Source organism: Oncorhynchus gorbuscha, linkage group LG07 (assembly GCF_021184085.1).
Source record: "Oncorhynchus gorbuscha isolate QuinsamMale2020 ecotype Even-year linkage group LG07, OgorEven_v1.0, whole genome shotgun sequence".
NCBI classification, from domain to species: domain Eukaryota; kingdom Metazoa; phylum Chordata; class Actinopteri; order Salmoniformes; family Salmonidae; genus Oncorhynchus; species Oncorhynchus gorbuscha.
The window spans coordinates 53,807,530-53,823,194 of NC_060179.1; the positions used below are offsets into that span (position 1 = coordinate 53,807,530).

General features: G+C 42.2%; 1 protein-coding gene across 1 annotated transcript in view; it reads right to left on the reverse strand.

Moving 5' to 3' along the window:
* Positions 1-11,513, reverse strand: part of LOC124040019 (probable E3 ubiquitin-protein ligase HECTD2) — a 31,849-nt gene extending 20,336 nt beyond the window's left edge. The window contains exons 1-12 of the mRNA XM_046356723.1: positions 10,993-11,513; positions 9,348-9,465; positions 8,259-8,403; positions 7,881-7,983; positions 7,391-7,480; positions 7,239-7,303; positions 7,028-7,073; positions 5,624-5,733; positions 5,156-5,304; positions 3,822-3,945; positions 2,327-2,423; positions 232-339 (exon numbers count right to left, since the gene is read on the reverse strand). Of these exons, the coding sequence (XP_046212679.1) occupies positions 232-339; positions 2,327-2,423; positions 3,822-3,945; positions 5,156-5,304; positions 5,624-5,733; positions 7,028-7,073; positions 7,239-7,303; positions 7,391-7,480; positions 7,881-7,983; positions 8,259-8,403; positions 9,348-9,465; positions 10,993-11,085 (1,248 nt within the window). The 5' untranslated portion in view covers positions 11,086-11,513. The remainder of the gene's footprint in view (positions 1-231; positions 340-2,326; positions 2,424-3,821; positions 3,946-5,155; positions 5,305-5,623; positions 5,734-7,027; positions 7,074-7,238; positions 7,304-7,390; positions 7,481-7,880; positions 7,984-8,258; positions 8,404-9,347; positions 9,466-10,992) is intronic.
* Positions 11,514-15,665: the final 4,152 nt, after the last annotated feature.

Below are 15,665 nucleotides of genomic sequence, written 5' to 3' on the forward strand. Positions count from 1 at the left end.
GGAACTCATCAAACCTAGGCATGCTGCAGGTCTGAACTTATACATATCTTGGACGTTTCAGTTTTGAAATGCACTGCATTGAAAGCAGTGGAATAACTGCGTCAAATTAATTGGCTCTTGTATGAACAGAAATAGCTATCAAGCTACTCTACCAGGGCTGGGCTGTCTTCTTAAGTAATGCTTGTGTGTCTGTGTGTACTGTGCCTAGATATAGATGGGAGATGGTATTACCTCATCCAGTGAGTCACTGACCAGCTGCAGCCGCCTGACTTTGATGTTGAGAAACAGCAGGCTCATGTCAACTCGCTGTCTGCGAGACACTTTGTCCACTAGGCTTTGCTGCAATAAATAACAAGTTGCATTCTTTATTTGCAGTTGCTCCCACAGTACATGCTGTTAGCATTGGACCACTGCTTTGCTGTCAGAGTGGGAGAGTATGTTTTCAGGCTGATACAGTGAGATACAATATTTACAGTGTGTATACTTATAGTTCAGGGTTATTCCTGATTTGAAGACTTGACCGGGAAATACTCTCGGTCCAACATATTTCAATTATGTAAAATACTAATAATACTAATAATAATAAATAGTACCAGTCAAAAGTGTGGACACACCTACTCAACACCTACTCATTCAAGTGATAGTGAAGACATCAATAGTGAAGACATCAAAACTTTGAAATAACACATATGGAATCATGTAGTAACCAAAAAAGTGTTAAACAAATCAAAATATATTTTAGATTTGAGAGCCACCCTTTGCCTTGATGACAGCTTTGTAAACTCTTCACATCAAATCCAATCCAATTTTATTGGCATTCTCTCAACCAGCTTCACCTGGAATGCTTTTCCAACAGTCTTGAAGGAGTTCCCACATATGCTGAGTACTTGTTGGCTGCTTCTCCTTCACTCTGAGCATGGGTGATTGTGGAGGCCAGGTCATCTGATGCAGATGGTCAAATAGCCATTTTACATAGCCTGGAGGTGTCGAACTAATCGCAAACCAGATTGGATGGCGTTTGGCTGCAGAATGATGGCTAAGTGTGCCTTGAATTCTAAATAAATCACAGACAGTGTCACCAGCAAAGCACCCCCACACCATCACACCTCCTCCTTCATGCTTCACGGTGGGAACCACACATACAGAGATCATCCATTCACCTACTCTGCATCTCACAGGGACACAGCGTTTGGAACCAAAAACTCAAATTTGGACTCAGATCAAAGGACAGATTTCCACCGACCTAATGTCTATTGCTCGTGTTTCTTGGCCCAAGCAAATCTCTTCTTCTTATAGGTGTCCATTAGTAGTGGTTTCTTTGCAGCAATGCGACCATGAAAGCCTGATTCACGCAGTCTCCTCTGAACAGTTGCTCTGAACAGTTGATGTTGAGATGTGTCTGTTACATGAATTTTGTGAAGCATTTATTTGGGCTGCAATTTCTGAGGCTGATAACTCTGGGTCTTCCTTTCCCTTGGTGGGCCTCATGAGAGCCAGTTTCATCATAGCGCTTGATGGATTTTGCAACTGCACTTGAAGAAACTTTCAAAGTTCTTGAAATTTTCTGGACTGACTGACCTTCATGTCTTAAAGTAATGATGGACTGTCATTTCTGCTTGCTTATTTGAGCTGTTCTTAACATAATATGGACTTGATCTTTTACCAAATAGGGCTATCTTCTGTATACCAACCCTACCTTGTCATAATACAATTGATTGGCTCAAATGCATTAAGAAGGAAAGAAATTCCTTTAACAAGGCACACCTGTTAATTGAAATGCATTCCAGGTGACTACCTTAATGCTATTTGCCTCATGACTCTGGCATGCTTTGTTGACTATGAACTTGCTTGTTTACTCAACCATGGGACAGTCTGTTTGTTCCCACACTCTGGAATCTGACTCCAAAATTCCATAAATTAACTTTAAACAAGACATACCTGTTAATTGAAATGCATTCCAGGTGACTACCTCATGAAGCTGGTTGAGAGAATGCCTAAGCTGTCATCAAGGCAAAGGGTGGCTACTTTGAAGAATCTCAAATATATTTTAATTTGTTTAACACGTTTTTGGTTACCACATGATTCCATATGTGTTATTTCATAGTGTTGAGGTTATTATTCTATTTTTCGACAATAAAAATAAAGAAATACCCTGGAATGAGTAGGTGTACAAACCTTTGACTGGCACTGTATATATATATATATATATATATATATATATATATATACACACTGTATATATGTCTGAGACTGTGAGGCACAGTCTGTGCTATACAATGACACTGTCATAGATGAATGACAAGGTGAGCAGTGAACTCTGTCTCACCCTGGCCATGCTGATCATCTGCTGCTCCGAGTCCTTCTGGATGATTGCTTTCTTCACCACCGTGGATAGAATGAAGGGGAACTGGCAGAATGTAAACCTGTGGATGGGGAAGGACAGGTAGGTAATCAGGGATTGTGTTCTCTTGGTGTATGATGCTCATTGGAGATCATATCATAGCTGGATATTATGATATGTCTGGGTTTAACTGTAAATGAAATATACACAACAAGACTGAAAGTATGTGGACACCTGCTCATCGAACATCTCATTCCAAAATCCTGGGCATTAATATGGAGTTGGTCCCCCCTTTTGCTGCTATAACAGCCTCCACTCTTCTGGGAAGGCATTTCACTAGATGTTGGAACATTGCTGCGGGGATCGGCTTCCATTCAGTCACAAGAGCATAAGTGAGGTTGGGCACTGATGTTGGGCGATTAGGCCTGGCTCACAGTCAGCGCTCAAATTCATCCCAAAGGTGTTCAACAGGGTTGAGATCAGGGCTCTGTGCAGGCCAATCAAGTTCTTCTACACCGATCTCGACAAACCATTTCTATATGGACCTCACTTTGTGCATGGGGTAATTGCCATGCAGAAACAGGAAAGGGCCTTCCCCAAACTGTTGCCACAAAGTTGGAAGCACAGAATTGTCTAGACTGTCATTGTATGCTGTAGCGTTAAGATTTCCTTCCACTGGAACTAAGGGGCCAAGCCCGAACCATAAAAAACTGCCCCAGACCATTATTCCTCCTCCACCAAACTTTACAGTTGGCAGTATGAATTTGGGCAGGTAGCATTTTCCTGGTATCTGCCAAACCCAGATTAGTTCATCGGACTGCCAGATGGTGAATCGTAATTTCTCACACTAGAGAACTCGTTTCCACTGAGTCCAATGGCGGCGAGCTTTACTCCACTCCAGCCGACGCCTGGCATTCCGCATGGTGATCTTAGGCTTGTGTAAGGACAGATGATTTTTACGCCTTACTTTCTTCAGCACTCAGCGGTCCCGTTCTGTGAGCTGGTGAATCCTACCACTTCGCAGCTGAGCCGTTGTTGACCTAGATGTTTCCACTTCACAATAACAGCACTTACAGTTGATCGGGGCAACTCTAGCAGGGCAGAAATTTGACGAACTAACTTGTTGGAAAGGTGGCATCCTATGACGGTGCCACGTTGAAAGTCACTGAACTCTTCAGAGAGGCCATTCTACTGACAATGTTTGACTATGGAGATTGCATGGCTGTGTGCTCGATTTCATACTTCTGTCAGCAACGGGTGTTGGTGAAATAGCCAAATCCACTAATTTGAAGGGATGTCCACATACTTTTGTATATATAGTGTATAAACAATAAAGCTGCTGTTCTAAAGCTGAAAGCTGGCACAAGAGGGAGTTCCATTTATTTACAGGGAAACACAGGTATCATAACAACAAGGGTTGTGGGCAGAATTGAACAGTACTGGTCAACATAAGTTTTGCTCTGCTTTTGTCCTGCCTCACCTGGTAGAGTTTCCATGAGTCTGCCATGTGTGATAATCCTCCATGAAGTCAGTGTGGTCCAGTGTGAGGTTGTAGAAGTCAGCAAAGGGCATAAAGGGAGTGCAAGAAATGCTATTGGCTGCATCTACAATGAAAAAAACGTAGAAAAATACAAATGTATCGAGGTCTCTTGGGTATGTGTACCCAAGACAAATATGGATAGGAGATCCAGACATACAGTGTATTCGGAAAGTATTCAGACCGCTTGACTTTATCCACATTTTGTTACGCTACAGCCTTATTTTAAAATGTTTATATGGTTGCTTTTTTTTCTCATCAATCTACACACAATACACCACAATAACAAAGCAGAAACAGGTTTAGACATTTTAGAACATTTATTAAATTCAAAACAGAAATATCACATTTACATTTGTTGAAGCACCGTTGGCAGCGATTACAGCCTCAAGTCTTCTTGGGTATGATGCTACAAGCTTGGCACACCAGTATTTGGGGAGTTTCTCCATTTTTCTCTGCAGATCCTCTAAAGCACTGCCAGGTTGGATGGGGAGCGTAGCTGCACAGCTATTTTAAGGTCTCTGCAGAGATGATTGATCTGGTTCAAGTCCGGGCTCTGGTTGGGCCACTCAAGGACATTCATCATCCCGAAGCCACTCCAGTGTTGTCTTGTCTGTGTGCTTAGGGTCGTTGTCCTGTTGGAAAGTGAAGCCTCGCCCCAGTCTGAGGTTCTGAGCACTCTGGAGCAGGTTTTCATCAAGGATCTCTCTGTACTTTGCTCCATTCATCTTTCCCTCTATCCTGACTATTCTCCCAGCATGATGCTGCCACCACCATGCTTCACCGTAGGGATGGTGCAAGGTTTCCTCCAAACATGACCTTTGGCTTTAAGGCCAAAGAGTTCAATCGTGGTTTCATCAGACCAGAGAACCTTGTTTCTCATGGTCTGAGAGTCTTTTAGGTGCATTTTGGCAAACTCCAAAAGGGAAGTCATGTGCCTTTTACTGAGGTGTGGCTTCCGTCTGGCCACACTACCATAAAGGCCTGATTGGTGGAGTGCTGCAGAGATGGTTGTCCTTCTGGAAAGTTATTCCATCTCCAGAGAGGAACTCTAGAGCTCTAAAAACTTGTTTTCACTTTGTCATTATAGGGTATTGTGTGTAGATTGATGAGGGGAAAAAATATTTAATCAATTTTGGAATAAGGCTGTAATGTAACAAAATGTGGAAAAAGTCAAGGGGTCTGAATACTTTCCGAATGCACAGTGTATACGGTCAGGAGAATGCAATGTCTGTTGAAAGTATAGTTCAATCCATTATTGAAGATGTCCTACTCACTGAGGAGGGAGAGGACCTTGGTGGCGGAGGGGATCCACCAGTAGCACTTGGCCATGGGGGGCAGCTCCTCAGGCTTGGCTGGGAACAGACGGGTGGAGATGAAGAAGTGGAGCCGCTCCACCAGCTGTTTGAATCGTTTCTGGGACAGCCTGGGAGAGGAGGACACGAGTTAGATAATCATCATTAAAAAAATCGAGGCATTATCATGATCACCATCATCATCAGAATGACATAATGGAAAATAGATCATCTTTGTTTGAAAGCTACAGTATGACTGCTAAAAACCTACCAACTGTTACTAAAGCAATTTCGAAAACATATTTTTAACATAATGGATTTAACTTTCCTGGATATAGAATAACAACAGCGGTTTCTTTCTTAGGACTGTGTTCACTTTGTGGATAACAACTATACTGGCTTGAAAAAGCATGGGACTGCAAAACACAGAGGAACAATTCAGACTCTTACTTCTTAAACCAGTGCATCAGGAAATTATGGTCTGCTTCAGCCAGCGCGGCTATTTGCCTCAGTAAGTGTGCATAGATGACATATGTGGCTGGGCTGGTGCACTGAGGATTCTGCAACAAAGAGGAGCTTTCTCAGCAGTGGCAGTGCGTTTCAAAAAGGAAATATAGCTTTTCATTTGGAGCAGCAGCATAAGACGTCTGGCTTTTAATAAAGACTGACATTACAGAGCAAACCAGACTTTTCCACTCCAAACATGACCTCATCCGTTCCCTTGGCAGAGAGTGCGAGAGAGAGAGAGAGAGAGAGAGAGAGAGAGAGAGAGAGAGAGAGAGAGAGAGAGAGAGAGAGAGAGAGAGAGAGAGAGAGAGAGAGAGAGAGAGAGAGAGAGAGAGAGAGAGAGAGAGAGAGAGAGAGAGAGAGAGAGAGTAATAACACTGGTATTACCAGGGGCTGACTGACATCAACCAAGTCAGACAGACACGTCTACTAAGGCTGCTTCCCAAATGGAGCCCTGGTCAAAAGTAGTGCACTATATAGGAAATAGGGTGCCAATTGGGATACAAACCCAATAATTGCCTCGTGCCTTTCAATTTCACAGGATCCGCCACCGAAATATAGGTCAGAGAGCCTATCAACAGCGCAAAGACAAACGTATGTCATCATACACAAAATGTGGATGAAAGAGAGAACTGTAGAGGCTCAATAGCCACAAAAAGTTGTTGGTAAGAAAGGGAAAGAAGACGTGCTTTTTAATTTACTGCCCCATAAACCCCATAAAACATATGAAACAATAAAAACTATGAATGGGACAGAAACCAGAAGTCTCCAACCAAAGTCTCACTTTTTAGCAGACAGAAATCCTTCCAGTTCTATTCAGCCATTTCCCAGTCTGCCCCCCAAGTCTTCACCAGACTCTGTGTCTAATGGTCATGTCCATATTTGGCCAGTGCCAAGCCTGCCTCTAGTCTGTTGCTCATGTGTGAAGTAAACACTCTGCTCTCATTATATCCAGAGCCTGACTAACTGCCTGGGCTATGACTGGAGTCAATGGGCCATGTGGCGAGGTAGCAGATCGAGAGTTTCCTGTGTTTCCGATTCGCCTTTAGATGGAGGGCTGCTGTGTTTAACATACTGAGGCCCCAAAACAAAGAGATTTTGTAAGATGTCTGTGGAGCACATGCGTGCGTGTGCTTAACGCACACATTTGCCTGCAGAAACTGTCTCACTTCTAACAGGGAAATTGCCGTTGTTACTGGAAAGTACACCATGTTCTCTTGTTACGTAATGAAATGGTTTGCTATATATAGCGTGGAATTAAGTATTAGCGGTCAAAAGAGCTCCCTGGCCAAATCTGTATGTAGTTTCTACCAGCAGTATGTACATGTAGATAATGCGTGAGGTCACCTGAACTAGAATGAAATACGCTCTCAGGTCATCCTTCGTCCGTCGACTGCAAAACAAAGCAGATAATATGAAGTTCATTTAAGTTCTCATCCAGTATGTAACGTTTGCATTCATATTCAAGTCACAAAGTATAGAGCTTTACTATGTAGAAAGGAATTGCTTGATTTGAGTGAGAAATATAAGAGCACTAATGTAGGAGAGTGCCACTCACCCCTTCCATTCTCTTAACAAGCTGTTAATGATCCCCTTCAGCACTGCTCTCTGGGTATCAGGAGGCTGTTGAAGCAATTTTGGATCAACGTCAGTGAAAGGTTTTCATTTCAGCATGAACACGGTTATGCGTTGCTCTACCATTCTACATACCGTGAGCAATAACGCGTCATAGACAGCATTGACAAATTTGGTATTGATTCCTGAGTCTTCAATCGTGTTGAACGGAGCGTTTGCTTCTTTCTGAAAAGAGAAATGAAGAACACGTTTAGATTAGGACTTAACACATGAGCTAGTTAAGTCGACCATCACATGTGCTAAACATTTACCCAACCGTTCCTTGCCATATATGATCATACGCTTTCTTATAGGTTCGGCTCTCATGATTAATACTCTCTATGGAAACCACACACATGTGCTCTTTTTTTTATTTTTTACAACCTTCTGAATGACTTCATTCATTCATTTACAGACTCAAAAACAACTCTCCAAATTCCCCTTTTCCTGGCTCCCAGAAAGACTCTATTCACCGACTTTAAACACCAAAACAATGGTCACCTTTTATTTGCATTGATCAGTCATATTTCAAAATGATCACTGTTGCTTTAGGATTGGATATGGCACACACATAGGGATCCCCCACCTTAAAGGCAGCATTCAGTTCCAAAAAGGAGTCGAATGTGGTCAAGTAGAAGTCATGGACGTGTTTCCAATCGCCGGAGACCGTGGCCCTCTCAATGTCCTCCCTAGTGAAAGTTAGATGAACATTAACAGATGTTTCTGTTTGAGTATAATATTGATGATAATGATGACACAGGTTTGTGTGTGTGTGTGTGTGTGTGTGTGTGTGTGTGTGTGTGTGTGTGTGTGTGTGTGTGTGTGTGTGTGTGTGTGTGTGTGTGTGTGTGTGTGTGTGTGTGTGTGTGTGTGTGTGTGTGTGTGTGTGTGTGTGTGTGTGTGTGTGTGTGTGTGTGTGTGTGTGTGTGTGTGTGTGTGTGTGTGTGTGTGTGTGTGTGCTTACTGAAACTCTTTGGCTGTCTTGGTGCGGATGGGGATGACAGGATCGGAGGCAAAGCGAGCCCTGACCTCAGGAGACAGAATGTCAATGGTGATGCGATGTTGATGCTTTTGTCTGACATCAGGACAGATGGGGGGAAGATCTCTGCCTGCAGGGGGAATAACAACACATGTAACCACATAACCAATTCCTAAATAAAACAATGGCGGTAATTCATATTATCAACCCTACTTACTGGCAATGAGAGCCCAGGTACCAGAGTATAAGGTGTATAAGACAGGTACTCTAATCTACAATATTATAGTTTAACTATCTCAGTTAATGGTGATATAACAAGATGGACAGACTTGCAACCTTGGACTTTTTAAGCCATTAGATGAAACCTGCATAACATTTTTTTTTGCATGGGTCAATGAACTCTCCATACTTACAGATATAAGTGACAACAACATATTAACATCTTGTATTTTGAAAACACAACACTAGTGCTCATTTTACCCAGAACAAGTTCTCCCTCTAAAGGATGAGCAGCTCTGAATGGCCCTTTGTCTCTCTCATCTGCATCAATCAATGATTTTCAAGTCTCTTCCAACATCTTTGACCTCAAGAATATGAAGCCATGACAACACATCTGCCTGGTGTATTGTTCATTATTTCAAAGCAGCCTGTTTGGGTCACTTTGAAATTGCAACAAGCCGTTCTTTTGTGAGCGCTGTGAAAACGATTTCCTTGTAAACTTCTCAGCGATATCTCTAAGTCTCAATGTGTTCCTCTTGAACACTTTGTTCATACTCAGCCAAGGTGCAGTCTATCCCAGGACAGTACTGTTTATCAATTAGAGATGATTGATGCCACAGACGATATCTGTTCATCGAATCAGCTTTGTTAGACACCCTGTATCTGAAGGTAGGAACATCTGAAATGTGCTAGGTAGCCATACTGATAGCTCACGTTGGATATGCCATTGGGATCAAACTGGAGTAAGTTATTCATGTCTGCACTTTGATGTTGGTTCAGTATGAGCTTCACAATCTCCAGACGGACTCTTGAGTGAAGTAATGTGTTCATTAGGGTTACCATGACGGGACCTACCATGCCGTATGCCAGGAAGAATAAACTGGGAGGAGAAGCTGTGGCTACCAGCCTCCTTTTTGTGGTTTGAGATTAAATTGAGGGAAGGATATGGCAGCTTTGGTCCACGATCAGTACCCTATGACAAAAACAACAAAAAAATCATATTATAGACATCATGGGTGTTCAAATATTGACATTAAGTCCTGGATTTAATCATACTTATAATAGTATAGATGAGAACTATGACAGCATAGAATACTGTTCATTCACAGCAAGTACTTAGGCACTTAGGCTACAGAAATAAAAGTGGGATACATGAACAAAATGTACAGTATAATATGTGGGCTTTGTTTTAGTGATAATGTGTTGGGGAGTAATGAACTACATGTAGTTCAATTAGTAATGTAACAACATTTTGCAGTAGCTTGGTGGTAGTTGAACTAAATTCAAATCTTGGTAGTGTTTCAGTAGTTAATTATTTATTTTGCCGTGTAGTGCTGTAGCTGACTACTGGAATTACATCCAACTTTTTTAAATGGAAAGAAAATATTGCCTAATTGAGTTTATTTTTCTACATCAGACCTGGCTAATTCTCAATTGAAACTTAATAAGCTAAATTACACATTCTGTTAACTCCAGGGTGATCTGTTCGTGCAATTTGCAGTCGATGACATTTCAGATTTTTATGATAGGATCATTTTTCACGAAGTAGTTTGGATGTAGTGAACTACTTTTTCATAGCGCTATATCTGCATTTGCTTGCTGTTTGGGGTTTTAGGCTGGGTTTCTGTATAGCACGTTGTGACATCGGCTGATGTAAAAAGGGCTTAATAAATACATTTGATTAATTGATAGTAACTTGAATTAAGTAAACTATATTTTCGGGGTAGCTTTGGTATTTGAATATGTATTTATTATGGATCCCCATTAGCTGGTGCCAAGGCAGCAGCTTCTCTTACTGGAGTTCAGCAAAATTAAGGCAGTTATACAATTGTAAAAACATTCACACACTGTGTACCCTCAGGCCCCATACTCCACCACTACCACATAACGTTATCTACAACATAAAATCCATGCGTGCGTGTGTATAGTGTGTACATTATCGCGTGTGTACGCATGTTTCTGTGCCTATGTTTGTGTTGCTTCACAGTCCCGCTGTTCCAGATGGTATATGTGTATCTGTTTTTTAAAATCTAATTCTACTGCTTGGTATAGCTTAACTTATTTCAGTGTAAAGTAATTGGTAGCTTGGTGAACTATATTTTCGGAGTAGCTTCCCCAACACTGCATATTATTAGCACTCATTACTCACAGAGTTGCGATGCTGTTTTATAGCATAATAGGGTAGGAAGAGCTGTCCAAATGTTCCACCCTCAGTTTTAACGTTAACACATTTCCCCAAAAGGACAAGCTCTGAGATCATTGAAATGCGTTAGTACGTTACTATTATGCATTGGAAAAACACATTTTTTCTCAATCCAAACCTTTTTCTAAACGTTTTATTGTATTTTTACATTATGACTTTTAGTATTAGTATGACATTGATCCCACATTATTATTTTTTTTAACTTTTAAACTTTTTCATTTTTATTTGATGTCTTTGTTTATTGAACATGAAAATATTTATTTGTCATATTTAATAATTTAAAAAAATCATACTCACAGAGGAATGATTTGAAATTGGAGGGAGTCTATCTCTCTCCCTTTCCCCCTGGTGCAGTTGTGTGTTGTTTTCTCTCATAATGTTGAGTAGCATTTCTTCATCCGTTGAAGTCTGGTTAAGGTCGCAGTCACATAGCTTTTTTGTGCTTTTTTCTTAACTAAAACAAGTTAAAATAACTCACAGTACCCGCATACACGGTACCCGCAGTAACAAAACATTCGATCTGAAACGAAGTAACGGTTCAGGACCTGAAAGGCTCTCTCGTCTTCATGGTAAACAGGTGAGCTCGCGCAAAGTTGTTAAAGCGCGCAGAGACTGATGCTGTTTGTCAAAGTAAACAGGCGCGAGCGTCTGCATCCGATCGTGTCGCCGAAGTCTATTTTAGGTGCTAGGTGAGCATAAATGGCTCATTTCCCACCTAACTGGATGTATCGTCTATATTTGCAGCGCAGCTGTACACATGCGCCATGTTGTTTAAGAGGAGGTTCATAGTTACGAGGTTGGATACCATGATGTCCTTACGTAAGTGCGCGGGTTTGCTGTGTGCACTGCACGGTAGTGCTGACTGATTTACTTCTCCCAGCCAGGGTCTGTTTAAACTTCGAGGAAACGGCTCGAGCGATTAATTTATGACTATGTACAGTAGGCTACTGATATACTACATTTGAGTTTCTCTGTAGGCCTATTCAAGGAATCCAAGTGATACGATATGGACTAGGTCTACTACCCTGCCCTACTGGCCTACTTTATAAACTCAACACGTTATTATAACGGTGTTATTACACGTGGTGACTTGGCCCCGCTTTTGCCTTTTCCAATCATAATACAGTACTACAAAGTCGATTGTGAAGATAGACACTTTCAGCATCTCAGCAGGCTACTGGTAAGTTTCACGGGTAAGATAACCAGAGCAGAGGAGCCTTCTCCACCCTTTACCACAACTCTGTCATTAGTGCCAACACAAACTTCAGATGAGTGCCAGGCACATCATGAGCATGAACTCAACTTTAAATCATCTGTCAGATGAGTAATGAGAATAATTACAGCCTCTTCATCACTGTAGATTGGGGTGATTGTTGCGGATGCAAACAAATTGCCATTATGGAACTTCTCGCTGACAAAGTGGGATCCTCACAGCTTCATCACTGGGCACTGAGTCAGATTCCTATATGCTATAGCTATTCCCCCAATCCGCATGTTCAAGCCACATGTTTGAGACGATTGTGGAGGGTTTTCCAACACAGCCAGAGTGGAGCCAGAGCCTGAATACAACCACTGGACTAGTGATCAGCACCACTTGGTGGTGAAGATCATGGACACTGGACAAAGCAATCAACTGCTGCTATCTGAGGAGGATCGTGCTAGAATATTATTGATTACATTACTGGTGCAAATTGCACTAGATTATCCACACAGAGGCCAATTTGATTTACTATATGATTTTGGGGGGGTCTATCATTTCTAATTCTCTTTGGGATGCTGAATGACACAATGGAAGAGACAGAAATGTGTTTATAATTCCTAATGAAGATAGTTGATCAGTCAAATAACATATCATAAATGTACAGAATACAATGGCACTGTGGTGCCACATGCCACACATGCTATGGTGTAAGTGTCTGACTCAACCAGTAGGTGGTAGACTGGATCTGTTTTCAAAACGTTCCAGGCCTATTGCATTTGAACTAGGGTATTTTTCTATGTTGCAGTGCTATACATGACCTCATTCTATTCCTTGAACAGTTCTTCTGTAAGGACGACAAGGTCGAGCAGAAGCGTCACATCTAGATTCTCCTCGCACTGTATTTGGTTTCCTGGATGGCTTTGTATTTACAACGGACTCTTCCAGATGTACCTTCTCACTGTAAGAGCTCCGTAGGCAGGGAAATGCAATCCTTGTCCAGACAAGAGATGGATCATTCACTCTCAGTTGACCCCCCCCCCCTCCCCTGCTGAAATACAGAAGGGAACATCTGGCTGTTCTTCCATAACATTACACATGGAACTGCAAGACCAGATTTCCATCTGTGAAATCTAGGAAATCTATGTCACTCAGTCATTGCAAACAAAGGAGTCATTGTTTGAATACTATGTAAAGGACATAAGCTCACTTTATCCATCTTATCCAATTGTTGTCAAATGTCATCATTTGCGGTGAAGAACACACATGCTTCAGGTTACAGTAGCTGTTATATAACTATTACAATCACATCTAATATTTTAAGCTTATAACGTTTTTTTTGCATATTCATTCAAGCAAACCTACAACCAAGGCTGACTCACACATCAGTAATAAAGAGGTGATAACATATCGCATGTTCCTCGTAAAGATGTGAATCACGCATGATGTTCCCGCATTGCCTCGACTGATACGTTAGCATACCTAAGTGATGTTCAGGCAGCTTCTGTAAACTGTACAGAGTGCTCCATGTGTACACCTATCCCCGCTCCACCCTGACCAATACACATTACTGCCCACCTGTCGGTATCCATGAGGTCAGACAGACATTACCAACCGTAACATGACCGTGTGGGTACACAGCCAAGACCCTTGGTGCTTGCTGGCGCTGCGGCTCTGGCCCCATGCAGGGGAACATGGCTCGGATGACACTGGCACCTTTTCTCAGCGTGATACAAATCCCTGTGGAACGACACCCGACTGTCACCATGACTTAAGCCTATCTGTAGGGTCTTAACACGGTATTTTACGGTTTGATATGTTTATGGCCTCAGATTACCATGTTTGAAAAACTTGGCTCTTAGGTAGTAAGACCCTGAAACTGGATCATTACATTTGAATTAACAAGACAGGCTTTATTGGTGCATTCCACAGAGACACCCGAGAGGTGGGGACTGGAGGGCCATGTTAGGGAACATACTTTTGTTTAGAGCCTGTTTTAATGGGGCTAAATGCACATGCCGCCATTGAGTATGGACTAAGTCGGCATGCCCTGCGATTTTCTTGGCAGAGCTGGAATTTGAATGAAGTCTTAGCAGCAGCATTGACGAGGTTGGCTTTTGTGAGGCGCTGACTATTCAGAGTCATTGTGGGAAAGACGCCTGCAACTCACCACAAGCCACACTGGAGACTGGTCATCTGAAGCACTGTCAATCTGTATTCTCAAAACCTCTGCACACTGTACACACTTCATGAGGTATACAGGAAATATGACAACTCATATTAGTGACAACACCAAAGAAACTTCAATGTGGTTGAATGGTTTTACCATTACCTCTGCCCTGAGTCATTGAGTTGGCCTGAGACTGAAATCCACATCGGGTAAGGAATGTGCTATCAATGCACAAAAGTCAAACCAATTTCCAGGACAAAGAAAATAGAGCATGTTCAAATGTCAACATAGCTTTTGTTCTCCACATTCCAAATAAGCATTTTCAAGCCTCCTCTCTCACTCCAACCAAGGCCCTTATAGTTTCAGGAAACAGCAGAGGGAGCTCCCCCCTATTCACAGAACTGACTCCTGCAGATGTATCTTCATTGTAAGAGCTCCATAGGCAGGGAAATGCAATTTACTGTCCAACCAAGAGATTGGTTAAAAAGATCATCAAGGACAACAACTACCCATGCTATTGCCTGTTCAACCCTTTATCATCCAGAAGGAGAGGTCAGTACAGGTGCATCAAAGCTGGGACCGCGAGACTGTAAAACAGCTTCTATCTCAAGGCCATCAGACTGTTAACTAGCAATCAAATCAAATGTTATTAGTCACATGTGCCAAATACAGTGAAATGCTTACTCACGAGCCCCTAACAATACAATATGGATAGGAATAAGAAATAAAAGTAACAAGTAATTAAAGAGCAGCAGTAAAATAACAATAGCAAGAAGATATTGTCACGTTCTTTCAAAATCGAACCCAGAAGTAGACCAGGACAAGGTGAGTAGGAAGAAGGTGAGTATTTATTTACAAGTGAATGTGAATGGGTAGATATATCCAGGTGGCGTAGCGGGAAGCGGTGGTGAGTTGATGGGAGTAAATAGGTGGATCCAATGGGGTAGCGGAATCCTCCGACGACTAGGCGGGAATGGGGTAAATGATCCGGGTGAGTAACTGAAGACAGAACAAACGGAGGTAAGTTTAAGGCAAGCAATACGTAAAAAACAACAAAACAAATTCTATCCAACTTGAAGCTGATACTATGGCACAACATACTGTTCATGGCTAACGCTCCGGCAGGGAATGATGGATGTCAGGTCCGGGCTTATGAAGAGGAGAGATGATGATCAGGACCAGGTGTGCAGATAGCTGATGGGATACAGGTTCGGGTAATCAGAACTTCCAACTGGCTACATTGCCCGGCAACCAGACAGGGTGCGTTCCAGGACGCCGGAAAAAACACTCCAGGACAGAACACAGGCAAAAAACAGACTCAGGAAACGGGATTCGTGACAGATATACAGGGGGGTACCAGTACAGAGTCAATGTGCTGTGGCACCGGTTAGTTGAAGTAATATGTACATATAGGTAGATTTATTAAAGTGACTTTGCATAGATGATAACAACAGAGTAGCAGCGGTGTAAAAGAGGTGGGGGCAATGCAAATACTGTAGTCTGGGTAGTCATTTGATTAGGTGTTCAGGAGTCTAATGGCGTGGGGGTAGAAGCTGTTTAGAAGCCTCTTGGACCTAGACTTGGCGCTCCGGTACCACTTGC